Source organism: Phacochoerus africanus, chromosome 5 (assembly GCF_016906955.1).
Source record: "Phacochoerus africanus isolate WHEZ1 chromosome 5, ROS_Pafr_v1, whole genome shotgun sequence".
NCBI classification, from domain to species: domain Eukaryota; kingdom Metazoa; phylum Chordata; class Mammalia; order Artiodactyla; family Suidae; genus Phacochoerus; species Phacochoerus africanus.
Window position 1 is genome coordinate 122,739,784 of NC_062548.1, and position 27,902 is coordinate 122,767,685.

General features: G+C 39.2%; 1 protein-coding gene across 1 annotated transcript in view; it reads left to right on the forward strand.

The window, feature by feature from the left end:
* Nucleotides 1-2,440: 2,440 nt before the first annotated feature.
* WDR35 (WD repeat domain 35) overlaps nucleotides 2,441-27,902 on the forward strand; it is a 58,813-nt gene continuing 33,351 nt past the window's right edge. Inside the window, 11 exon segments of the mRNA XM_047782581.1 lie at nucleotides 2,441-2,597; nucleotides 3,271-3,388; nucleotides 8,411-8,482; nucleotides 8,935-9,027; nucleotides 10,995-11,123; nucleotides 12,701-12,834; nucleotides 13,696-13,861; nucleotides 14,260-14,405; nucleotides 19,099-19,224; nucleotides 21,352-21,537; nucleotides 24,778-24,838. Of these exon segments, the coding sequence (XP_047638537.1) occupies nucleotides 2,574-2,597; nucleotides 3,271-3,388; nucleotides 8,411-8,482; nucleotides 8,935-9,027; nucleotides 10,995-11,123; nucleotides 12,701-12,834; nucleotides 13,696-13,861; nucleotides 14,260-14,405; nucleotides 19,099-19,224; nucleotides 21,352-21,537; nucleotides 24,778-24,838 (1,255 nt within the window). The 5' untranslated portion in view covers nucleotides 2,441-2,573.

Here is a 27,902-nt window from a genome sequence, read left to right on the forward strand (position 1 = left end):
CATTGAAGCTGTGATCAGGAGATTACCCATATCTAAATACAGTTAACAGATCAAGTTAACAGTTATATGACATTTTTAATTCATTCTAATGTTAGAAGCATATAACTAAAGACTTTAGTTGTGAATTAAGAGTGTTATAACTTTTTACCAAGAGCAAAAACCCCTCAGTTTATTGTTTTACCTTAGGATCCAATCAGTAAAGTTATATATTTGCAAATGTTGCTACGACAACAAAACCTAATGTCTTTTTAAATGTTAATGATAAGCCTAACTTTTTTTCACTTATGTATTTGATAAATATAATTTTTTTCAGCTTTAAAGCTTACAGCTTTCAGAAGAAAACAGTTCTTTAAATTGTATACTACTCATTCCTTTTTTGGTTTATGTTGTCTTTAGTGTAATAAAAATGTCAGTATCTTTATATATTATTGTCATGCCTTTTTTGGTTACTCTTATTATACCAACTTTGTCTATTAACATATTTTCTTAAGCTGAATCAACAATTATTTTGAACAGGAAACAGTTTTTTTGTCAAAGGACAAAATGTTGTGACTCTTCCTATAATTTAATCTCATGCTTTTAAGGTTAAAAATGTTAAGTTCAGGTTAAATAGAAAGGCTTTAATCAAGAATGTTGTGGGAGAGGGAATAAAACAAAATCACTTGAAGGCAGATAAAATAATGATGAGGATACATTAATATATGCACCTGTAAAGAAAATATAACCTATAGATATAAACCCAGAAAGAGTACAAAATCAAAAATATAAACTGTAAAGAGAAATGAAAAATGAATACATCAAGGCAGTATACAGTATATGAAACATATTTTATTATTTCTCAACATTTTTGAAACCTGACATAGAGCAAGTATTATTTTTCAAACTCATTTGAGAACACAATCAGTTATATGAATACATCACAAAGAAATGGTTCTATAGGAGGAATAAATGAGAGCTTGTGCAAAAACTAGGGAAGCTATCTAAAGAGAGATGAATTTTCAAAAGTGTGACCATCGGTAGCTTCAACTAATCACGTCTTAACCTTGGCCAGTTGATTGACTTAAATAGTAATTGATTTTTTTTTCTTTCTTGACTCCAGTAATAGGGAGCCCGTGATCAGGGTGCCAACATATCTTAGGAATGTACAGATGATGCTGAAGAAAAATACACATACATTTTAAAACAAATAAAAAATATATTATCTGAATGGGATGAGGGGGTTAAGTTTGGAAAGAATTTCTCAGCGAGACCTGATTTGTGTGTTTGACTAGGCACAACTGGCCAAGAGGGTAGGAAATCATAGGATATATTAATTAAAAGGCAGACAGGAATGGTGGGATGAAAGCACATTGGCTTGCTTAAAGTGGGGACACCAAATCTTCATTTTAGGATTGAAGGAAGATCTGATTTTATCCGGGGTTTAGATTTGATGGAAAATGCACTAGGACCATTGTCAATTTTTGAGTATGCTGGGTGAGGCAAGAGACCTCGGTCAAAGAATTTGGACCTTATTTGCCTGATCTAGGGAATGGCTCTAGGTGGGGAAATTAGCTACCGCAGCGTAAAGCACATGCTAGATTTACAAATCAACAGTGCTAGCCACAAATAAGGATAAGAGAAAACCAGAAAGAAAGAGAAAATAGGTGAGACTACATAATTTCATGGGCGTTTCTGCCCTATGTCGAAAATTGTGGCGGTAACTCTCCAAGCACTCAGAAAGGACAAAGAGAATTGAAGAAAGAACTAAGGTAGAAAAAAGAAGACTATAAAATAGGCGACAGCAAGCAAGAAAATCCTAAACACCTCAATTAAAGATGGAAGGCTATGCCCCAAAAGAAATGACATGCTCACATACATTCTTTTTATCACACATGCTTTTTATCGGGATCCTTGGGCTGCAGTAACACCTTAAGCAAACCACTAAAAAGTTCTAAAACAAAGAGAATTAACAAACTCTCCAACCCCCAAGGTATTCCGGGGAGCTAATCCCCAAAGGAAGGTTTGCAAGCTTCGAAAACACGTTTTTGTACCTCCATTTGGCCAACGGCGCCAGCCTGCCAAATGCAATCAAAAACGTTTCCCTTTCAACAATGTTGGCCCCTAGGGGCTTACAAAACACCCCGTCATTACGACCTCATCTGAAGGGGTGCCTTTCCTCCTGTGTTGGTGCAGACAACCTGGGCGAGTTCCACCGAGACCGTCCGAGGTGTGGCCGGTCCTCGGAGCCCGCATGGACGGAGGGCAGCTGAGGCGACGAAACAGGGCGCTGAGGGACGCCGTCCGGCCCCAGGGCAGGGCACAAAGGACCACTAGCACAACAACCAAGCACAGCCTCCACTCGGGCCCGCCACCACGGCTCTACCACCGCGCCCCCGACGTCCGCGCAGGCGCACGACGCCTGGCGATGCGAGGGCGACACCGGAAGTGTCCTTTGGCGCCCCGGATGCGACCGGGCGCTGGCGGTTGCCAGGGCGACGGGAGCTTCCAAAAGCCGCTGGTGCTGGCAGTTGGCTGCTTAGAAGTTTCCCGTTGCGGGCCTTGACTGCTGGGGTCGTCCTCTCAGGGTTCCTAGGATGTTCTTTTACCTGAGCAAGAAAGTGAGTTTCCCAGGGTTTGTCCTCGATCCCCCTCCCATCTCTAGTCCTGCAGGCGTTCCCGCATCCTGCCCGAGAGGCCGGGCGTCCTGATCGCCGTTTCGCCATCCCTCCTCCCGCATTCCTGCATGATCCAGCCTGGGACCTCCTCCTGCCAGTCCCCCAGTCCCAAATAGTCCTTGGCGAAGCCAGCAGCTAGCTCTCTTGCACAATTCTTTCTCATTCCTGCCCCTGGTTAGGTCCTTTGCGGGGGCCAGGGGGTGAGGGCAGAGCACTGCGTGTTTCTACCTGTTGCCGATTCGGGTGACTTAAATTCTTTGGATCATCCCGGGCTTCTGGGTAGGAGAAAAGTAATAATAAAAATGTAGCCAAAGTGTGTGTGGAAAGGGAATGTGGCTTGACGGTATAGATTTATGCCACCGTTACACGCCCCCTGCTTTCAAAAATGCTTCAGGTCACTTCCCCGTTGGGTTCGTTCGCAGTTACGGCCCTTCTCTTTTGTGCCCGTCTTTCTTTTACAAATGTGGGGCCCGGGGCAGTTCAGGGGACTATGCTAATTTTCATAAGGCTCACGTTCTCAAGGCTGGCCGTTTTTCTTCTTTGGCACTCATCTCCCGTAGACTCTTTCCCAGCCCCTTCGTGGAAAGTTGTGAGAATGGCTGTGGTTACTTTTCAGATTTCTATTCCCAATAACGTGAAGCTGAAATGTATATCTTGGAACAAGGACCAAGGATTCATAGCCTGTGGTGGTGAAGATGGATTACTGAAAGTTTTGAAATTGGAGACACAGACAGGTAAATGAACATAAGCCAAAATCTTTGAACTTGATAGAAAATCATTTGTTCGGTGAGATTTGCTCATGGGGTTTGTCAGAATGCAATTCTAATTCTTTCAAAAGGAAAAAAAACAAAACCCCAGATATTTGGAGGTGTTTTTCTAGAGTATTTTCTCAATAAAGTTCAGAGAATATCCAATGTAAACATCAGAAGGTTTTTGCTAAAGTTATTGATGGAAAGTGAAAAAGAACAAAGAATGAAAACTAAGTCACTATGCTGCCTTATGCTAAGTGTTGTTTATTGTGCTATATTATTGAGTCTAATAAAAATGATGTGAATCAGCATTTCAGTAAGGTCGCAAAATCTCACATTTTGGCAAATTGTTTACAGGCCTCTGTCATCCTTTCCACTCTTCAGATGTGCTAATAAGTATGTACCTAGTTTCCAAGAACAGAAAGTGGAATTAAAACATTTTTATTAATAAGTCCCTTGTGTTTTACAGCTTGATCTCTCTTTTTTTCTAGTTCTCTGGAATCATAGCAAACAGCTTCACATTTCTTTAGTATCTAGTGTCGCTCTAGGTTGGAAAGTTAGACAATCCCTAATCTAAAGTGTAGTCTAGATAAGGAGATTGGAGTTGGAACCTTAGCTCTGTTGTAAGACTTCCGAATGTCTTTCAGCAAGTTGCTGAGTATCTTTGGGTTTTAGTTCACGCTTTTGTAAAATGAGTTGAACTGAATTATTCAGTAAGGAATAATTTTTTGGATTCCTTACAGCATTGCTTCTTAAGCTTTATCAGGCTAAGAATCATCTGAAGAGGCTGTTCAAATGGATTTCTGGGCTCTTGCCCCAGAGTAGATCTGGAATGGGGTCTGAGAATTTGCATTTCCAGTGATACTGGTGTGGCTCGTTCTCAGGCCACACTTTGAGTAACAGTGCTTTACAGTTTAGTAATAATCTTGAGAGGTAAGGTATTCTGGATGAGAAGATTGAGGTGCTGATCTGTTAACAGTTTGCCCAAGGTCACACAGGAAATAAGTGACACAGCTAAGATTTGAAATAACGGCAATAGAAAAACATTTCATTTGAGTCAAACTGACCATAGCTGGGGAGGCAGCCTCTCAGAGAGGCTGAGGAACTGTTCTGAAGAAGAGGGTTTTCAGCATGGTTTTATCTCTGGTCAGAATAAAGAGCATGAGACATGACAGTGGTTTACTGCTTCCTCCATGGTGAGTCACTATGTCCTTGGCTCCTGGGAAGGGAGCCTTATCATCAACGGAGAGCTGGCATTGACATCCCAGGAAGGAAGGCATTGATCTCTATCTACAGAATGGTGATTCTTTACTTCTGGACAGTGTACACTTTAATGGTTAAGCCAGATGTACAAGATATGTTTGCTAGGCTATAAAACACTCTGTTCTACTTAGCACAAAGTTTTTGCTTTTTTTTTTTTTTTTTTCTTTTCAGGGCTGCACCCAAGGCATGTGGAGGTTCCCAGGCTAGGGGTCGGATTCGAGCTACAGCTGCTGGCCTACGCCACAGCCGCAGCAACTCGGGATCCGAGTCACATCTGTGACCTACACCACAGCTCACGGCAACGCTGGATCCTTAACCCACTGAGCGAGGTCAGGGTTTGAACCTGCGACCTCACGGTTCCTAGTCGGATTCGTTTCCGCTGTGCCACGGCAGGAACTCGACTTAGCATGAAGTTTAATAAAATAGTATATAAACCAGAATGACTCTCCCGTACCTCAAAACTTTGTCTCACTTTCAAGTCCTTGTTTTTAACCACTACACAGAGGGCTCATGGACAGCCTGAGCAAAGAGAGAAGATTGTTTTGTTTTGGCATGCCAGATTAATTATGTGAAATCAAAGGCAGATTTGGGAGGTAGATACTTATGTGCCAATTAGAGTTTGGCTTCTGATGTCTAGTAATTTAATCTCTCTAATGCTTTAATTTTCTTAATTGTGTTATAAGAAAATAAATTTTGTCCCTGTTATGTTTCTCAAATGTAGATGTGCATATGTATATATGTCTATACACATATTTTTATTTTGCTTAAAATATGTAGGAAGTTTTAGTTACATTAAGAAATGCATTCATTATGTTTAATATTGAAGGCTTTTCAAGAAAAAAAAATACTTCTTTTCCTGTTTTGCACTTTTGATGAAGTGTGGTTAGAGTACTCTTTGAAATCAGTGAGCAAGATGGGACATAGATTCTTGAGAGTCTTGGAATATGGAGTAAATTATTGGTTTTGGAACTTAATAAGGAGTGTAAATCATGTTGAAGGAGATACATGTGAGAAATATGGCTGGAAGATTCTTAAAAGATCAGTCTGTTGTATTTAAAACTAATAGTTGTGATGCAACAGAGCCCTCCAGTAACAGTAAGCAGATGTTGTGTGCCTAGTATATTTGAAGCACTGTGTTGCGCTAAAGATGTGACTTTGTAAGTGTCCTTTGGGGGCTTAGCTACAAAAGAGCTGTTATTATCATTTCATTGATGTAATACAACAATCCTCTACATCAATAAAACGCCATCTATAGCATCATTTTAGTGGCTGTTTAGTATTGCATTACGTTGGTATATACCGTAATTTATTTAACCAGTTCTAGCATTGAACATTTAGATGTCACCACATAGGTTGTCTCCAACAATATCTTCATATCTAGAGAAATTTGCCAAAGAGATTTCTTTGCGTGAACCTTTAATTATTTTCTAGGATAAGTTTCTAGAGGTAGAATTCACTTGACCAAAGGTCATATATATTTATAGGAGTTTTCACATGTTTAGACAACTTACCTTCTAGCAAGTTTGCCCTACTTTCCATTCCCTGTGGCCACATTCCCAGTTTGCACTCCCTTGCAGAAAGACTTAGAAGCAGCATTTGCCCCTAGCTTTTTACATCTTAAATGTTAAGATGGGGAGGGGGGTAACCTCTCAAAGGCCTACTTCCACATGTTTTGCTGGAACCCACCTCTTAACTTTCCATGGATCTCATTACTTGGAATCCTTTCTCTCTCTCCTTTGAGTATCAGTCTGCGCTCTCTCTTTTCTCTCCCTCACCAGTGACTTTCCTCTTCCAAATCTAATAGACAGCTTATGTTCTTATCAGCAACAGGAATCGAATCCCAGCCACAGCTGCAGCAATGCCAGATCCTTAACCCACTGCGTGGGGCTGGGGAGTGAACCCTCACTGCCACAGAGACAAAGCTGGATCTTAACTGCTGTGCCACAGCGGGAACTCCTTGAACCATTATTTTTCAAGACAAAAGGAGCATTGAAATTTTAAAAATTATTGTTGTATTTATACATATTGCTTTCCCCTCCTTTCCTCTCTGGTAAGTTCTCGGTCTTTTTTTTTTTTTTAAACTAGAGCTCTCTTCATTTTACATTCTCTCTAGACTTATTCTTTCATTCCTATGGCTTTAAATGCCATCTATGGAATGATGACTCCTAAATGCATATATCTCCAGCCCAGTCCTGATTTTTCAGACTTGGACATTGCCGCAAGAATCTTTCACATTCATCTCTTCCTCACTGCGTCTAAAACTGAATTTTTGGCCTTCTTCCATGTGTCTTCTTTCGCTTTGCTCCATTTCAGTAAATATCTTAATTTCCCCCATCTGCTCAAGCTCGAGGCTCCCCCTTCCCTCCTTAACATCACCTTCGTCAACAACCCTCTGCTTCTGTCTCCAAAGAGCATCTGAATCCATCCTTTTCCTTGCGTCCTTCTACCTCTCTACCCCCAGCCACTGTCATCTCTCACCGAGGCTGCTGTGAGAATCAGTTTCCCTCCCTTCGCTGTCTCTTGCCTCCTTTTAGTCTATTCTTCACACTCCAGCTAGTGTGATCTTAAGCAAACAAACAAAACCCCAGAACCAGATCATGTCATTTCCCTGCTAAAGGTCTTTAGAGGGTTGCCAGAGTTACTTGTGGTGGGGTTTAGGGGTAATGGCCCTGATGAGAGATGACATCTCTTGCTTTTCCGGTCATTGCTGCAGTGGGTGCAATCTACTCATCTCCACAAGAGGAGATATCACCCTAAAGCAGATATTTTGGTCAGAAAAAAGTGTTCTAAGACCATACAAGCCAACTGTAGCCATCTGCTTCCAACCTGCCTAGAGAAGCAAGATTGATGCACAAAGGTTCTTACCTTTGTTCTAGAGATGTTCATATCCAGACCAACTCCATACCTAAAGAATGTGCAGTGAATCCCTTACAAAACATGTTCTCTTGAGGCTTGTAGCCATCATCATTAAGTGAAAAGCATACCTCAGTTCATGTGTGTTGTTTTTAAAATGTTAACGGTATATACCTTTTAAAAGTTCTCAATTAGGAGTTCCCGTCGTGGCGCAGTGGTTAACGAATCCGACTATGAACCATGAGGTTGCGGGTTTGGTCCCTGCCCTTGCTCAGTGGGTTAACGATCCGGCGTTGCCGTGAGCTGTGGTGTAGGTTGCAGACGCGGCTCGGATCCCGCGTTGCTGTGGCTCTGGCGTAGGCCGGTGGCTACAGCTCCGATTAAACACCTAGCCTAGGAACCTCCATATGCCGAGGGAGCAGCCCAAGAAATAGCAACAACAACAACAACAAAAAAGACAAAAGACAAAAAAAAAAGTTCTCAATTAAAATATGCTGTAGTGCGCAGATTCTTTGCTTTTTAATCTCTCTTACGCTTTAGAGTTCTCAATTTTTTTGTGTGTTATCGAGATACATAAATATTTCTATTTGTTACCTTTCAGGAAGGGATAAGTAGCAATAAGAATTACTAATATATGTAATATACTGAAACAATGGTCTTTTATACATTTTGCTTTATTTTGCTAGAATAAGATCTTTGCAAGGGGGTACATGTTATTTTCCATGTTTCTACTGTGAGAAAAATAGATCAGAGTGGGGCATATTTAAAAAAAGATTTTCCTAATATTATCCAGGAATAGGAACTCCTTTCCAAAAAAGCAAGAATGTAAAAATCTTATAATCTGTCCTTTTTTAAGTATTTGTGATAGTATTCTTTGTTTTTGTTTTTTAGATGATGCAAAATTGAGGGGTCTTGCAGCTCCTAGTAACCTTTCTATGAATCAGACTCTGGAAGGTCATAGTGGTGAGTCATGTAAATTTTAAAATCGTATTTAAGTAGTATCATCTCTAAGTATTTAGCAACCATCTAATTAATGCAGAAATGAAAATGACATGTACTTAGTATGGTGTCCTTTGGACATCATGATCCTTGGGAGTCAGGCCCATTGGGTAAATCTTCTTACATGTGTTCCTGTCATCAGATGTACGGCAGCTCTTGTAGCTGACCGTGTCAGGTACTTTAGCTGACATGCAATCGGAATAAGCGTGAAAACTAGTATTATGCACTTTTGTAGAAGTGAGGGATGATAGTGACTGCATTCTGTGAACATGTTTGAGTAACACCGAAGACGAGTTAGTTGCCCGGGAACAGTATTGATTTTAACATGCTCTTGGTGTCTATTATACAAATATAATTTTGAAATGAATTGTAGCTTTTTTTTTTTTTAGTTCCTAAATTGTTTTATCATTTTTTAGGTTCTGTTCAAGTTGTAACATGGAATGAACAATACCAGAAGTTGACTACCAGTGATCAAAATGGGCTTATCATCGTCTGGATGTTATGCAGAGGTATGTCGGGAGAGCTTATTTAACCTTTCACAAACTGGAGTATGGATTACAGTATTCAAAGGGGGAAATAACTTCTTCGAAGTAGACTCTTTTTAACCAGCAGTAGGAGTTCACAGGGGTGATATTTCTGGATTTATGGCTTCCTACTTTTCCCTTTGGCCTTAGTTCTTTTCAACTGTGACCTTGCATTACGAAAGTGAATTATGCAAATGTTGGTTATCTCTCAACTGAACTTAGACTCTTGGCAGAACAGTTTCTGCTTGAGATAGATTTTTTTTTTTTTCTTCCAGGTTTCCATTAAGGATTAGTTCCTCTCTGGTCAGTGGCTAGAGTTAGTTCAGTGGATAAAAGAACATTTATGAGGAAGTCCAAAACAATAATGCATTTCTTTTAAAGAGTCATTTCAAACTTGCTTTTCTTTCATGGATATAGATTTTTATCTCAGCTCTGATGACTGGCTCACAATTTGTGCCTTTTGCCCACAAGGGAGAGCTAGAGAAGAATTAACTTAGGTACATCGCTATTCCCAGAAAATAACTCATCATACGTGTTCTCTTCAGGCCTGTAGCCATCACCTCTCAGGGAAAAGGGTACCTTAGTTCGTGGGTATTGCTATTAAACCTATTTAGGATATATACCTTTTAAAAATTCTTGCTGTAGGAGTTCCCGTCGTGGCGCAGTGGTTAACGAATCCAACTAGGAACCATGAGGTGGCGGGTTCGGTCCCTGCCCTTGCTCAGTGGGTTAGTGATCCGGCGTTGCCGTGAGCTGTGGTGTAGGTCGCAGACGCGGCTCGGATCCCACGTTGCTGTGGCTCTGGCGTAGGCCGGTGGCTACAGCTCCGATTCAACCCCTAGCCTGGGAACCTCCATATGCCGTGGGAGCGGCCCAAGAAATAGCAACAACAACAACAAAAAAGACAAAAGACAAAAAAAAAACCAACAATTCTTGCTGTAGTCCACAAATTGATTTATTTTTAAAGTTTATGGTGTGTGTGTGTGGTGTCTGTGTGTCTGTGTGTCTGTGTGTGTGTGTAGGGAGTAGAATGTGGCAATACAGGAGGTTAAACTTTGTCTTTTTCCAAAGTAGGTCCTCTTCAGAAACCTTCAGTGTATTACCATCAGTCAAGCCTCTGTCTCGATTGATGGGAATACCCTGCTCTGACTAGTTATTCCACATTACATGTTATTTTCTGGGCTTCAGGCCAGAGTTTCCTAGACCAGAATGAAGCCAGGCCTTGCAAAACACAAAAAGAAGACAGACTAGCCTGGTGATTTGCCTTATATTCGGTTATACCTTGAGACACGTCGCATCTCACCCTAAGCCCATGCATGAGAACGTTTTTGTCTCTCAGCACGGGTAACGTGATATCACTGATGTGACATGAACTGTTTAAAATTTTTTTTCAAGCAGTCTTAGAGTTTTTCCACAGTATGCTTTTATTTAATATACCTATAATTAATCACTAGAGAGTTTACGCATGCATAGGAAGTTTTTGTGGTTATTCTGTTTTTTTCCTTGGTTATCGTGTGAGGTGTACTCAAGTGGGAAAGGTCAGGCTTTGAGAAAAATCAATTGTTTTGGCCCTTCAAAAGCAAGTGAAGTTTTATTTTCTAATTGACAGAAAGAAGGAAGAAAGAAAGCAAGAAAGAGAGGGAAAAAAAAGGTGGGCATTTATTGTGTTTTCTGTGATAATCTTTGAAGCAATTATTAGTCAAGGCCTAAGTTAATTTTTCATCTTGTTCGGTTGGGTTTGAAGATTTTATAATTTAATGTTTCAGGTTGTAGAAAACTTTGCAGTTATTTATCCCACAGTGTATTTTATGGAGTGTTTTCAACTCCGAAGTTCTGTTTATTAGATGTGAAATTTTAAAAAAACATTTTTTTTTAATTAAAAGTATGGTTGATTTACAGTGTGCCAGATGTGGAAGTTTTGACTTGCAATTTTTTTTTATTTGTGAAAACAGGCTCTTGGTATGAGGAGATGATCAACAACAGAAATAAATCAGTGGTTCGAAGTATGAGCTGGAATGCCGATGGACAGAAGATCTGCATTGTGTACGAGGACGGGGCTGTGATAGTTGGTTCAGTGGATGGTAACGCATTTTTTGCACCCAGAGCTAAAATCAAGATTTAGCCCACACTTTTGATCTTTTGAGGTTTAAGTTATCATATGTTAGCATTCTGACAGGAAAATAAATGTGAAAGGAGAAAATAGTTACTGTACAATTTGATGACATTTAAGAATCACTTCTTTTCTTTTTTTTTTCCCTAGGGCCGCACCCGTGGCATATGGAGGTTCCCAGGCTAGGGGTCTAATCGGAGCTGTGGCCACCAGCCCACGCCAGAGCCACAGCAACGTGGGATCCGAGCCGCGTCTGCAACCTACACCACAGCTCATGGCAACACCGGATCCTTAACCCACTGAGCAAGGCCAGGGATCGAACCCACAACCTCATGGTTCCTAGTCAGACTCATTAACCACTGAGCTACAATGGGAACTCATAAAAATACATTTTTTGTGTGTGTAAGTTCTGTTTCTGAGAGCTTATAAAATGGCAGTTGTAGTACTAGGTACTAGATACAACAACAACAACAAATATTCCAGATCTAGATCAGGAGAGATGGATAAGTAACCAAGCAGTTACAGTGCCTTGTGATAGGTGCTGAGACAGGGAGAACACAGCAACATGTAGAAGTATGTAACCTAGACTTGGGGGCATCAAGGAAGGCATCCTGGAGGAAGTGAAGTCTATGCTGAGGCATTAGCCATAAGAAAGGTTGGTGTGTAGAATGTCCTGGCCTAAGAGATGGCATTTGGAGAGGTCCAGAGGAGTTGAACTTAGCCGTGTGTGGGGTGCTGCAACAGTGTTGAGAATCTGTATAGTGACACTAAAGGGAGAAGAAATGTATGTCATAATATCAGAGAGATCAGCAGAGGGCAGAGCACATGGATTATAGGTTATAAAGGGAGTTTGGCCTTAACCCTAAGAGTATTAGGAAGCCAAAGCAAAGGTTTAGGAATGGGAGAAATGTGCTCGTATATTTGTTCTTTAGAAACATCTCTAGGTCTGCAATATGAAGAAAGGAGAAAGGAAAGAAAGATGAGTGGGGGCAGGTGTACCAGTTAGGAAATTACTGTGGCAGTTTAGGTGACAGGTGATGGATGATGGCAGCCTGAACCAGGGTAATGACAAAGAGGATGGAAGTAAATAGATATATTTTAGAGGATACTTAGGAGGTGGAAGAGATAGGACCTTATTATTGGTTGAGATGCGGATGAAAGATGGGAGTGTCTAGGGTAATAGCCAGGTTTTTAGCTTTGGCAACTGCGTGGATGGCGGTACCCTTCATTGAAATAAGGGATGTGGGAAGAAGGCTGGTTTTGAGGGGAGATTTCAGTTTTTGCCGTGTTCATCTTGTCATGTCATAGGACATCCAAGTAAATATGTCTGGGCCACAGTAGATATATATCTGCAGCTCAGCGATATCTGGGCTGAAGGCATAGTTTTGGGAACCATCAGTATAGAGATGGTCACTTGAACCATTGGAATAGATGAAAAACCCAAGGGCCATCTGGGGAGTGAATACCAGATCGGGAAACAAAGATTTTTAGAGCTGTTGCTGGAGAATCATGAATGCATGAAATGCTTACGTTTTATGTTTGTTTTAGGGAATCGCATTTGGGGAAAAGACCTGAAGGGTATACAGTTATGCCATGTAGCATGGTCCGCAGATAGTAAAATCTTACTTTTTGGAATGGCAAATGGAGAAATACACATTTACGATAATCAAGGAAACTTTATAGTAAGTATATATATCCTTTACTTTTATTTATACAACTTTATATGATTATTTTATATATCACTCATATATGTATATGCATTTATTTATTATGATAGTGTGTGTAATCAAGAAAGTCTTCAATTCAGGTTTTCTCCTAATCTTCTAAAAGTTGTTTTGTTTTGTTTTGTTTCATTTTTAAAAACCCAAGTTGCTTAGAGGTAAATTAATGCTTGTAGTTTTAGTTTTCTGGTAGCTGGAAAGGAGAAGACTTCAGCGCATTGAAACTGAGGGGTGAGGAATGATGAGTATGATGATGTCAGTTTAATCTTTGTGTCTTCCCATACCTGAAGCCAAAGTTTACATAAGACACCAAAGATATTTTTTGTGACAAGCTACTCAAGATTGTAAAAGGGGTGGAAGACTTAAATAGTAAGGGACAAAAACCAGGTCCTGGAGAGAAGGCAAAGTAGCATAATCTCAAGAAAAACTCTGGCTTTGTGCGATTTATGGCTATGATAGATCTCTGATGTTACTTATGGGGCAGTTTTGTTTACTGGGGGTTAAGACTTCTACCTAAATCTATCCATTGACGGGAGTGATAGTAACTGACTATTACATGACTTTTTGCTGTTTTCGGAGTGCTTTTGTATACCTCTTTTCACTTGAGTCTCATAAAAACTCTACGAGTTTTTTAAATCCTCATTTTACGAACGGGGAAAGGCTGAAACTCAGGCAAAGTGATTTGTCCATGGTTGGTAAAAGTGATGGAGCTTGCATTCAAAACTAGATTTTTAAATTCTCTTTTCAGTGTTCTTTCTATAATGCTCTGTTCCTAGTGATCTGTTTGAAAATATAAAATATTACCTAACTGATTTTATTTAGATGAAAATGAAATTGAATTGTTTAGTGAATGTCACCGGAGCAATCAGTATTGCTGGAATTCATTGGTACCATGGCACAGAAGGCTACGTGGAGCCAGATTGCCCCTGCCTTGCAATTTGTTTTGACAATGGGAGATGCCAAATAATGAGACACGAGAATGACCAAAGTATGTATTTTTTCTTTTTTTGATTTTTATTATTTTATTTTTATTTTTATTTTTTTGTCATTTTAGGGCTGCACATGCGGCATATGGAAGTTCCCAGGCTAGGGGTCGAATTGGAGCTGCAGCTGCTGGCCTACACCACAGCCACAGCAATGTGGGATCCAAGCCATGTCTGTGACCTATGCCACACTGAGCGAGGCCAGGGATCAGGGATCAAACCCACATCCTCATGGATACTAGTTAGATTTGTTTCTGCTGCACCACAGTGGGAACTCCTTTTTTTTTTTTTTTTTTTTTTAATATGGAGAATTAAAACAGATTTTAAAATTGTTCTTAAGATTATAAAGTTCTCCCGGTTAAGTGTTTTACCACAGTTACTTCATTTTTTTCTTTTTGACTAGATCCTGTTTTGGTTGATACTGGCATGCATGTGGTAAGTATCCAGTGGAACCACACTGGCAGCGTGTTGGCTGTGGCAGGCTCCCAGAAGGCCAGCACTCAAGATAAAGATGCAAACACTGTGCAGTTTTTCACTCCCTTTGGTGAGGTAAATGTATGAAAGATTGTGTCTTTCTTTCCTCCTATTTAAATATGCAGTGAGTGAGGTAGGAGAACAAAGAAGAGAGGAAAGGGTAAAAACTTGTCACATTTTTTAAAATCATTTAATCATTTTAAAATCATTTTAATGATGAATTTAAAAATGATGAGCCATCAGGTATAGGTCTTTGAATCATATCCTCATATTATAGGTTTTCATGGTTGTATTTTATCGTGGAATTTATAATCTGTACATTTAGAAAACCGGATGTTTCACATAAAAAATCTCTAGGGAGTAATTACTGAGAATATTTTCTCTGTGATCTGAGTATGCATTTCTTTTTATAGCTGGTTTTTGAGTTGTTTTTAGTGTAATTTAGTTGTTTCATATTAATTTTGGAGGCTTTTAATATACATATTAAGTTGCATAGATATTAAACCTACATTTATCAGTCTGTTTCTCCCAACTAGTAATAGTTTCAATTTGCTGTTGAATAGTCAATTATTTTAGGAAAATCTATCTTAATAATTAATCTTAGGTGATACTATGTTAAAATATAGGCATTGTTTTCATAAATGCATATGCTATCCTCAGTAGTATTATTAATAAATTGGACTTTTGAAGAGAATTTTATTGAAGCAGTAGTGGAAGATATCAAATGGGAGAAATAATGTATTGTGCATTTTAAAGAATTTAGAAAATGGGAATTTATTATTCACTAAGCTTAATCAATTTTTACCCATCTTATTTTCTAATTTTAGACTATATTCGGTCTCTTTTGGATATCTTGTTGGTTTTTAAAAATTCACATAGACTTGAATAATATATATTTTTGGCTACACACAAGCCTTCACTAGTTGTTTTACTCTGTTAATATTGACATTTAAAATATATTTTAGTAATTTCTATAAGATAAGCAATGGTCTCAGCTGCTGTTATGAGTTATGCAGTAGAATGTGCTCTAAAGAGCAGTCTCTGTACCTTGTTGCTAATAATATTTCCAGTAGATGTAGGAGCTAAGGAAAAAAGCATAATTCTTGAGGTTCCTGAATAATTAAAATCTGAGTTCTAATTATCTTGATGTTTATAGCCTCCTTTTTTTTTTTTTTTTTTTGGTCTTTTAGGGCCACACCAGCGGCACATGGAGGTTCCCAGGCTAGGGGTCTAATCGGAGCTGCAGCCACCAGCCTACACCGCAGCCACAGCAATGCGGGATCTGAGCTGCATCTGCAACCTACACCACAGCTCATGGCAATGCCAGATCCTTAACCCACTGAGTGATGCCAGGGATCAAACCCTCGTCTTCATGGATGCTAGTCAGGTTTGCCAACCACTGAGCCATGATGAGAACTCCTATAGCCTCCTTTTTAATTCATGTTCTTTACTGGTATTTTTTGTTTGTTGACATTGGCTTATTTATCATTATATTATCAGCTTATTTTTGGTGTTCGGTCTTCTCTAAGTATTAAAAACATGCATTCAAAGCCTGTTTGCTTTATATTGCAAATCAGTGTGTGATGTGTTAAATTGAAAACTATACATGATTTTTGGTATAATTGTAATTTAAAGTATCAAGCATAATTCCTCTGGGATTTAGTCATTTAGTATTTTTTGAATGAGTGGATCTATGTGGAATTTATCTTTGGATCCATGTGATTAAGATAGGGATGATAACTTGCAAGGAAGTTATCTAAAGATTTAAACTTACAGAAAACTTCATGGACGAATTTGCTTTTGATTCTGAGGGCTAGGGTCTTCTGGTTTTTGCAGTGTGGTCTTAGCCATGGGAGGGGATGACAGAGCATGGGGTTTGCAGTCTTGTGGACCTGGCTTTGGCTCTGAATTCCCTTTCTACAGTGCAGTTTCACTTAGAGAAGTTATTTAACCTCTAAGACTCAGTTTCCTTATCTCCTGAAATATAGTAAACCTCATGGCACTGTTGTAAAAATTAAAGGTGGTAACAGTGGGAAAATGCCTTCCACAGTGCTCAGTGAATGCTGGGGAAAGCTGGTGTTCTTTCCTTGCTGCTGCCACCACCTGGCATGTTTGCAGAGTTAGGGAACGGCCTTGTTCTCCTAGTGTGATGTCAATAGCGAGAGTCACGCTGTGAGAGTCGCTTGTTCCCTCTGGTTTCATACAGACAGCAGGACAGATAGAGTGGGCCCTCCCAGGTTAACCCCCCCAACCCCATTAGTTTCCCACAAAACGGAATTTAATGTATTAAATTTGATTTTAGAGCATATCTGCTTAAGAACAAGGGATACCAAGATAATTTATTAAAATTTGGGGGGTTATGTTGTTTTATCAAATAAACATGGATTAAAAAATGTTTCCTTCCTATGGCCACATTAAAAAAGTTTTTTAATTCATTTATTCATTTGCAAATTTAGCCATAAAATATACTGTTAGGATATTAAGAAATTCATTTGAATGCTTGATACGTCATATTTACTTAATAGAGGCTTTTTGAATACTTGTTTACTCAGGAAGCTATTAAGGGGTAGGAAATAAATGTGAATATGATACACTTAGTGCTCTCAGGTAGCTCACTGTCTGAATTCTCTGGAACCACAGAATGGGAGGGAAGAAGGCGGGAAGTCATATTTCATTTGGCGCTTGAAAGATGAGTAGGAGTACTTGAGCAGGACAAGGAACAGTGGGAGAGGGGAGGCTTGGAGGAAAGGAAAGGAGGATTTCAGAGAGAACAAATATGGGCTAGCTCCTCACGAGGAGAACATAGTAGGTAATTGAGCCAAAGAATTTTGGGCGAGTGGGGAAAGGCATTGTATGCTACGCTAGAGAATGTGACGGTGGGGAGCTATTGATTTTTAAACATTCTTAAACCTTTTTTTAAGCAGAGTAGGATATGCTTGGGTTTGTGTTCCAGAATGGCAGTAGAGTGGAGATTGAACTTGAAGGGCAGGAATGAAGAAAGAGCGACAGGTGAAAATCACAGCAAGGAGGCCTTGACCATAGTTCAGCCAAGAAAGGGGGCAGTTGTGGTGGAGGATTGAAAGGAGTGAAGGCAAAAGGCTTGGCATCTGGTTGGCTGTTGGGGTGGGCTGGGGGATGGATGAGGGGCAAGATTAAGGGTGGAGTTGACTATTCCAGTGTTGTTTCACTGATTCCAAGGAGCTCAATTTGGAGTTCCCGTTGTGGTGCAGCAGAAATGAACCTGACCAGTATCCATGAAGATGTGGGTTCAATCCCTGGCCTTGCTCAGTGTGCTAGGATCCCGTGTTGCCATGAGCTATGGTGTAGGTCACAAATGTGGCACAGATCCCACGTTGCTGTAGCTGTGGTATAGGCCGGCAGCTGTAGCGCCGATTTGACCTTCGCCTGGGAACTTCCATATGCCATGCATTTGGTCCTAAAAAGGAAAAAAAAAAAAAAAAGAAACAAGAAAACCCCCCCAAAACCCCCCAAAACAGAAGTACAATTCTTTTTTTCTTTTTTTTGCCATTTCTTGGGCCGCTCCCTCGGCATATGGAGGTTCCCAGGCTAGGGGTTGAATCGGAGCTGTAGCCACCGGCCTACGCCAGAGCCACAGCAACGCGAGATCCGAGCCGCGTCTGCAACCCACACCACAGCTCACGGCAACGCCGGATCCTTAACCCACTGAGCAAATGCAGGGACCGAACCCGCAACCTCATGGTTCCTAGTTGGATTCGTTAACCACTGCGCCACGATGGGAACTCCAGAAGTACAATTCTTTACAACTCTAAAATTGGGATGCATCTTATAATCAGAGGTTCCTATATAGGCTAGCAATGTGTTTTCTTTCCTCAGTCGTACATAAAAATAAGGATGCTTATTTAAATCTCTGGCATCTTATTTTTTTTTTTTTTTCCCTTTGGTTGCACTCGCAACATGTGGAAGTTCTTGGGCCAGGGACTGAACCTGCACCACAGCAGTGACCCAAGCCACTGCAATGACACTGCCTGATTTTTAACCTGCTGTGCCGATAGGGAAGTCCATCTGGCATCTTAGATTTGATGAAATTTGACGCTGAATTCTTTGGCTATACTTTGTAAATTTCTCCTATCACATGTTTGCTTTTTAGTATAATAATTGAAGGAAAATGATTTGAAGGAATCTTTCATGTAATAATTTTGTACCACTTTTGCTTTTTTTTTGAGGGCCATACCCATGGCATATGGATGTTTTCAGGCTAGGGGTTGAATCAGAGCTGCAGCTGCCGGCCTACACCATAGCCGCAGCAACTGGGGATCTGAGCCGAGTCTGTGACCTACACCAAGCTCATGGCAACGTCAGATCCCTGGCCTACTCATGGATACTATTTGGATTCATTTCCACTGTGCCACAACGGGAACGCTGTACTACTTTTGATCTCTGTGAAATGATTGGTAGTATTTCATTTATTTATTTATTATCTATCTATCTATCTTTTTTATGTCCGCATCTGTAGCATATGGAAGTTCCCAGGCTAGGGGTTGAATTGGAGCTGCAACTGAGACCTGTGCCACAGCCTCAGTGAACACTGGATCCGAACAGCATTCGTGAGCTGTGCCACAGCTCACAGCAATGTCTGATCCTTAATCCACTGAGCAAGGCCAGGGATCGAACCCGCATCCCTGACAGATATGACATTGGGTCCATAACCTGCTGAGCCACAATGGGAACTCCTGGTGGTTTTTTATTTAATTGTGATACTTTAGGTTAATATAATAATTTTTTTCAGCATCTGGGTACTTTGAAGGTTCCTGGAAAGCAGATGTCTGCCCTATCCTGGGAGGGAGGTGGCCTGAAAATTGCTCTAGCTGTTGATTCTTTCATATATCTGGCAAATATTCGACCTGATTATAAGGTGAGTATCATGAGCAGTTGTTAAAAAAAAAAAAGTGTTTTTTTTTTTTTTTTTACAAAATAAGTTTGTTATAGCTGAAAGTATAATGTCTGTTTCTTGCATATATTCATAGCCACTTTGTTTTAGAAACCGATTGAAAGATTTCTCCAGTGTGAAGACCTTTTTTTTTTTTTTTTTTCTGTTTTACTTTTGTAGCCACACCTACAGCATATGGAAGTTCCTGGGCCAGGGATTGGGTCCAAGCCACATCTGCAACCTATGCCACAGCTGCCGCAATGCCAGATCCTTAACCCACTCTGCCAGCCCGGGGATTGAACCAGCAATGCCCCAGAGACAAGCCAGATCATTAACCCACTTGTGCCACAGCGAGAACTTCTCCAGTGTGAAGACCTTAAAACTAGTAAACTTTTCTAGAATAGTGTATATCATTCATCATATTATTCCGGCAGTCAGGGTCTAGGAAACAGATGTTGCAAAGAAGTAACTGAAGAGAGACTGAAGGGTTTATTACGGAGATCTGACCAGAGTTAAGGGAACCTGTGAAGAATGGCAAAGCAAGTACCCTGGGACTAGCAACAGTGGGCAAGAGAAGGAAGCATTGTTGCTGGAACCCACTAGAGCTGCGGCGATGCTAGAAGGGCTACCCTGTAGGAGCACGGCCCCTGCGAGCTGCAGAGACAGCTTAGGGGAATAAATACTTAAACCCATCTCTCAGCCTGGTGCCTGGTGCCTTCTATTGGCTAAACCCAGCTGGGGAGCAGAAGGTGAGATAGCCCTGGTGATGGAGTTCACAGAAATGATCCTGCAGGGCATAGAGGAGGGCAGAGAAGGGCAGAGAATGAATCAGAAGAGGGAAAGGAAAATAAGCAACATAATAAGTAACGAGTATTTTTACCTTAAGTTTCACATTTGACCCATAACAAGCCATGAAGTATAAGACTGGTCTGGTAAGCTGCTGGTAAGCTACTAAGAATAGTTATTGTGAGAAGACTTATATATCTAATTTTTAAAGGGCAGGCACCTTGGAGAAATGCCTGATTCTAGGACTGGGGCAGAGAAAATGCAAGATAAGCCTGGAGCGTCTTATAGTGCCAGAACCTAAGGAAGTGCTCAAAATACGAAAGGATGAGGGCGAGCCAGAGGGACAACAGAGCCAACCTGAAAGGGCTCCCAGTGGCCAAGGCTGGAACAATTCATTGGAACAACAAAATAAGTGATGTAACATTGGATTGTAACCCAAATTATACAGTAAATGCCCCACAAGTACAAAATGATTTCAATAAATTATTTAAATAAATAAATGGGGGAGTTCCTGGCCCAGGGATCGCGTCTGAGCTGCAGCTGTGACCTACAACCAGGATCCTTCAACCCACTGTGTCCTGGGAATCTGTGTCCTGGTGCTGCCGAGACACTGCCCATCCTGTTGTGCTGATTTGGTTTTAAATAAGCCGTGTAGAATTGTTTGACTGTAAACTAAATGCATATGTTACTCTGATAAAAACAAATATAAAAAAACGTAGATGGAGAGAAAAGGCAACTGTTTCTGAATTTTGGCTCGCAAACTCAGAATTGACCTTTGGCAGGGATCACTCTTCCTGCTGACCCTCAAGCCGCTGTTACTGACTGTTGAAAAATCTGAAAATTTCACTACTGAAGCTTAAACCTTACAAATTAAAATAAGGAAAGTTAAACTAAATTTATTTTTGTGGTACTTTTTTTTTCTTCTTTTTTTTTTAAGGGCTGCACCTGCAGCATATGGAGGTTCTCAGGCTAGTGGCTCCCACCCACTGAGCAAGGCCAGGGATTGAACCCGTGCCCTCGTGGATGCTAGTCAGATTTGTTAACCATAGAGCCACGATGGGAACTCTCCCTTTTTTGTTTTTTAACTGTCCTTGTTACTCTTAGATTTTTTTGTTATTTTAGTGAGAAAAGGTATTAGGCTGAATATTTAGTCCTTTTCTCTTCCATTTCTAAAGAGTATATTTTATCAGCTGATAAACCAAATGTGTGCAATATTTCTAGAAGAACAATGTAATAATAATGACTTTCCCAAAGTTAATCTTTGTCTCTCTTCTCTCCCATCTTCCCTCTTTTGTTCCCTTCCTTTCCTCCTCCTTTTCATCCTAGTGGGGTTATTGCTCAAATACTGTAGTTTATGCTTATACCAGGCCTGATCGTCCAGAATACTGTGTTATCTTTTGGGATACAAAAAACAATGAGAAATATGTTAAATATGTGAAGAGTCTCCTTTCTATTACTACCTGTGGAGATTTCTGCATTTTGGCTACAAAAGCTGATGAAACTCATCCTCAGGTAAGTAGTCCTTGATATCTTGAATGGTAAGTAGATGGGTTAACTCTTTGGCAGAATTGGGCTATAGTTATCTATCCTCTCAAGCATGGCCTCTCTACCGGCAGGTACAGCCAAGGTTGGATCTGTTGGCCATGTGTGTTTAGACTTCTGTTTGGAAAGCTATGTGATGACTCCATTGGTTCTCTGTTCCCTGATTTTTTTCTCTAATCAGTTAATCCACTGGCAGTTCATATTGATCATTACTGAAGCCTTTTGTCTCTGAAATATATTTAAAATACCACAATCCTTTTTCAATTTAAAATTCCATAAGCAAAAATGAGTAACCAGATGTCTAGTATAAAGGCTCAAGTAATTATGTAATAATTATATAATATAATATGACCATTTATAACAATTTGGGTAGCTTTGACATTCAGAAATGTACTTTTATGTGGAGTTATATTGCTTTAAAAATCAATGTCTGCTAACATAAATAATATAAATAATGCGCTTTAAAAAGTATGCCAGCAGGAGTTCCCGTAGTGGCCAGCGGAAACAAATCCAACTAGGAACCATGAGGTTACGGGTTTGATCCCTGGCCTTGCTCAGTGGGTTAAGGATCTGGCATTCCCACGAGCTGTGGTGTAGGTCGCAGACGTGTTCCGGATCTGGCGTTGCTGTGGCTGTGGCGTAGGCCGGCAGCTGTAGCTCCAATTCATCCCCTAGCCTGGGAACCTCCATATGCTGCGAGTGCGGCCCTAAAAAGACAAAAAAAGACAAAAAAAAAGTATGCCAACAATTTAAATATTTGCAGAAGTGTGCAAATTTTTCAAAAAAGGACTACCAATATCTTTGGCTATGTTGTAAATTGTTTTATCCCATTAAAAAGTATAGAATTTTTAGTTTAAGGCAGCCATTTGAGCAGTCATATTTGGCTCTGTTCTCTCCTAATCTCACTAAAACAACAGGAAAGATATGTTTAAAAAAAGCTGTAAGCCTGTAGGGACCAGAAAGGGAGAGGAAATAGCAACATAATTTTTGGGTTTAGAGAGTAGGTGGATTAGTCCTAATTACCTGAGCAGACCCAAGAAAATGGAATTCTCAGCCATCAGTGGAGAAAGCAAAGAAGCAACTACTTTATGTCACAGGATCCCAAGGAGACACTGGACTTGATGGATGGTACCTGGTAGGAGAAAAAAGTAAACAGAAAAGCATTTTGGAGGTACCATAAAAATGGAAGCACATAAAGAAGCAGATTTCTAGATCCCTTCCCCACTACTGAGCCATAGGCAGCTGCCCTTCTACCACCTGGGGGACTGGTTTGCCCTCTAGAGAGGGTACAGAGTCTGCACTGAAGGGCACCAAGACAGGGGAGGATGGAGGAACTCTTGCTGAAAACAGGGCACTTAAATGAATGTTCCAAACCCAGTCTTCTTTTCCCACTTGGTTCCCAGAACAGATTTCATAGGATCAAGTATCATAATGGCATTCAACTTGTCAACCTCAATACTATAGAGACTTGCTTTCAAGGGAAAGCAAGGGAAAATGATTTCCCGTCTTGAGTTCCATATCTTAAGCAAACTATTAATTAAATGTGAGGGTAAAATAAAGACATTTTTAGATGTGTGAGGTCACCAGAAATTTATCTTCCAAGTTTCCTTATCTTAGGAAGTTACTTCAGGATATGGTTTGCCAAAATGAAGAATAAACTAAGAAAGAGGAAGAAACAGGGTACGCTGACAGCAGTGGTGAGGAGTGGTACCAGCTGACGGCAGTGCACATGCTGGGGGAGTGAGGCATCAAATGAAAACAGCCACTGTGGCTCCAAAGGAAATTCAAGATGAAATTCATAGGAAATGCACTACGGTTGAACTCTTGAGGGATAGCTGGGGACTTGAGTTAGTAATAAATACAGAGAAAACTAAACAAAGAGAAAAAAATAAAGGCAATTACCCACTACAGAGAAAGCAAAATATGCTTGAAAGGAAAATAAATTGTTATACTTGACTCAGCTGTGAATAGCATTTCCCTAGTCAAGTGATGTATTCACTGGATTTTTAAAAAATTAAAATAGTTTAAAAATTGAACTATTATAACATTTAAAACCTAAATTCTGATTGAACAAAATTATAGTGGGAAGATGGAGGAATGGGAGTAGGAAAGAGGGGTGACAGAGGGCTTACATGCTTAGCTTTTCCTGGTGGGTGATGGTTACATAATGTCCCAAACTGAAACCAAACAAAAAAAGAAGTAGCTTTGTATAAGTAGCTTACTTATATTTGTTAAGTAAGTTACTTATATTTGTGGAGGTAAATATCAAAAGGATGAATTACAGGAGCTAAAAGTAATTTTTCTAGGGAGCAAGAAATGGGAACTTGGGTGGGAACTTCTATTTTTAGTAAGAAATCTATGAGCATGTGAATGATAAGTGCATAAAACATTTCCATTTTGTGGCTATAAGTAAACTTAACTAGTGGAAGAGTAAATTTTGGTACTTTAGTATAATTTTATCATCTAGTTTATGTTTATGAAATTAAACAAGTTTTACTTGAGATATTTAGAAAAGAAAAAGTCTGTATGTAAATAGTACATTGAGAATTGATTTATTTGAAACTGTTATATCCTAATCAAGAAAATGTCTTAAGTAAAACAGTATTATTAGTACCAGATATTGAGAAGGAAAAACAAAATTGTCATTAGAGTAATGTCATGTAAGGTGTGCATCAAGTTTATTTTTCTGAATATCGATCCTTGGTAATTATTTGGTATATGTTAACCACTGGGCATTGAGAGTTATTTTCATTAGGGTGGATTTTTTTTTTTTCCTGAATTAACTGAACTTTTCTGAATTTCTCGTCATTTATATATTGCTTCAAAGGAGGAGAACGAGATGGAAACATTTGGTGCAACGGTAACAAATTAAGTTAGCTCTTATATAGCTGGATATAGGATAAAGATGGGTTTTGAGGTTATAGCTGATCAGGAATTTTAGAAGTATAAATAATGAAAAGTCACCAGTATACCTGGATTTCTTAAATGGTCTCTTAAAAACCAGTGTTCCATGATATTGAGAAATCAGCCTTTGTTTAATTTTACTTATTTTTAATTTGTGTGCTACAAATTATCATTGCTATTCTTTGCACTTAATTTTATCAGTTCTTTCCTAGTTAGTTGAAAAAGAGATAAGCATGGTATGTTAAGCATTACTTATTTTATTGTATAGAAACAGGAGTTTTGATACTTTCTGTTTTATTTGTTCAGTTCGTGCTGGTTCTTTGTAATTCTATTGGCACACCGCTGGATCCCAAATACATTGATATTGGTAAGGAAATGTTAATATTTACTCCCTATTTAACCAAGTTTTGCTTGTGAAACTAATTTTTAATTGTAGTGATGGTATTATTAATTAGAATGGTATTCTCCAAAACAAGGGTGAGCATACTTCCTGGTTTGCCACGTTTATGCCTGTTTTCTTCATGTAATGGGCAGTGGCCCATTTCACTCTCAGAAGCATCCAGCTTAATCACTGAAGTATAAGTTTACTCTGTCTAAAAGTCACAATAATCTCACAACTGCTATACGGCCATCATTTGCTTTAAATTGGAAATATAATTGTATAAGAATTGGTATCCAAGGTAATGATTAGTATCTAATAAACTGATGATTATAGAAAGAATTTTGCTATGAAACCACTTTTGTTATTAATAATCTGCTTGTAAATACCTCTCTTCCATAAAAAACACTTTAGCTGCTTGTAAAAGTGAGTTTACCCTGTCCAGATTTTTCTAATGAAATCAGTCTATTTATAGGGCCAACTCAAAAAATCCCTGACGTTTTTGTTTTTAGATGTTTGTTACTCATTTTTACCATTCCTTCTATCCAATAGCTATGAAGGTAACCATTAAAAGTTCTAAGTCTTATTCTAAGTATTTTGTCAAAAATTGTTAGCAAATATTTTGTTTCCATCTCACTATAATTTACAAAATAATGCTTTTCTTTTAAAGCGTATGATAGTTTGTTGGATTTAAAAACTTGAAAACCCACTGAATTATTTTCTGAATCTGAGAACCAGTCCTTTTTTAAAGATTTCACATTCAGCCTTAACAACTAAATGTTAAAGTCTGTATTTTGCTAAGGTCTTTGTGTGATACAAGCAAATGTGAGAAATGCTTACTGGCCTCAACGATTTTATACTCTTATGTTTAGGATCTTGGTAACTCACTTCAGTACATTGAAACTTTGAGCTTCTTGTCTCATGTTCACTGTTAGGTATGTTTATGTTTCTCTCTCTGTCGTCTGTCTCTCTCTCTCTAGAGAGAGAACCTATATATCATCAATGTTAATATTCCTTGTTAATGTTACTGTTCCTTAGCTTAACATTATTACAGACTCTTATTGCATATCTTCTATTTATTAGAAATATAACAATGTTAAATCTAAGGGATGAATTCTGTCGATCTTTAAATTATATGCTTTTTCTTTTAATATCAAAAATTCTAACATAGATTCATAATGATGATAGGGTTAGCCTCAAAGTAATTTTAATCACAGGCAGTCTGTTTTTTAATAAAGCCAGATGTAAATCCTTTACCTTCATAAAATGTCAAATGCTTTAGGGCATCATTATTTGTATTTTTGAGTCCTGAAACTTTTTTTTTGAGGTCTCGCTGGAAGAAATTTTAACAAATAGTTCTTTCATTGGTCTAAAGTGAATTCAGCCAAAGAATTAACATTTTTGTTTCATACGTGTCCTGTAAAATTCCTTTTTTTAAGTGTCTGTGCCAAATTTTTATGAGGACTGGAGGCTAAAGCAAAAGTATGTAACTGATATTGTTCTAGGAAGTGTAGCTTTTGTTTGTCACCTACTCCTCCTGTAAATCTCTATAGAAACTTAAAAAAAAAAAAACTTTGTGCGTTATGACAGAAGTTAATTTGTATGGCCCTGTTGTACTGTACCTATAGGAGTTAGGTACCATTTGGGGGGGCCTCTTCCTTTGAGCCCTCAGAGTACCTTTGGAGAAAAGTACTTCTCTGCACTGTGATTACTGATTTTCTTGTCTGTCTTCCCCTCAAGACTTTGAGCTTAAGATCTGTGATTATTCATTTCTGTACCTCTACTGCCCTAACACTGTGCTTGCCCCATAACAAATCTTCCTTGAGTGTATGAAAGTATTTAAAATCCATTTATTTAGCAAACCATCAATGAGTATACACTGTTTCAGGTACTGTACTGGGGACTGGAAGTGATAAGAAATTAACTCTGACATTTCTTGTAGGATGTCTAAACAATTAAAATATAGTTATTAATCTGTTGAACAAGGACTATTGCTTCCTGGCCATAGGCTAGGTATTGTGCTAGATACGTGGATATCGGTGCATGACGGTGTCAGGGACGTCTTTTCTCCTTAGAGGTTTCATTTGAGCAGACTTCTGAAGGATAAGTATTTAATTCAGGTGACATTTTAAGGAGAGGAAACAGCATTTGCAGAGGAATGAAGGCATGACAAGTGCCTGGAGAGTCCCAGGTGCCTGTGCTGCAGCCATTTTGAGTGGAGCATGTAGAAGCTTGCTAATAACAGGCTGTAGCACATGTGCTGAGGTTCTGTAGATTCCAGAGAGAGGTAATTTGATGAAGACATTTCAGTGCAATTTCAGTTTACCAGCCTTTTAAAGGGCTGAGAAATGAATAGGTAGGAAAGTGGGGGAGCATTACAGATGTAGACATTTATTTCAAGCCTCGGCATTAAAATATTACAAGCAGATTTTACTTACTGTGAATTCCTAGATTGTTTTAAATTGTTTTACATTCTTGCTTGGCTAGTAACTACTACCTGTTAGTGTTACAAAGTTTAATTAATGGAAGCGTAATGACTTTCTTTTAAAAATTCTCCCAGTAATCTTTCTAGATACTTTGAATTTTTTCTTTCAACATATTGAATAGTTGAGAAGGACATGGAGTGCTTTTATCCTGATTGTGTCTTTTTTTCCTGAAATATTCTATCTGCTAAACTTGGTCTTTAATGTTTTCGTTGAGGCTTAGCTTTGGGAAACCCGAAGCTAATCACCTGGATGGGATAGATAATAAAGATCCAGCATAATTTATGTAGATAGGACTATCTACTCATATGAATTAGCTGATTCATACCACAATACTAATTCAAAAAAACATTTTGTATATATATATGTGTGTGTATATATATATATATATATACACACACACACACTTTTTTTTTTTTTGTCTTTTTAGGGCCGTATCTGCAGCATATAGAGGTTCCCAGGCTAGGGGTCGAATCAGAGCTGTAGCCGCTGGCCTACGCCACAGACACAGCAATAGGGGATCCGAGCCAAATCTTTGACCTACACCACAGCCCACCGCAATGCGGGAT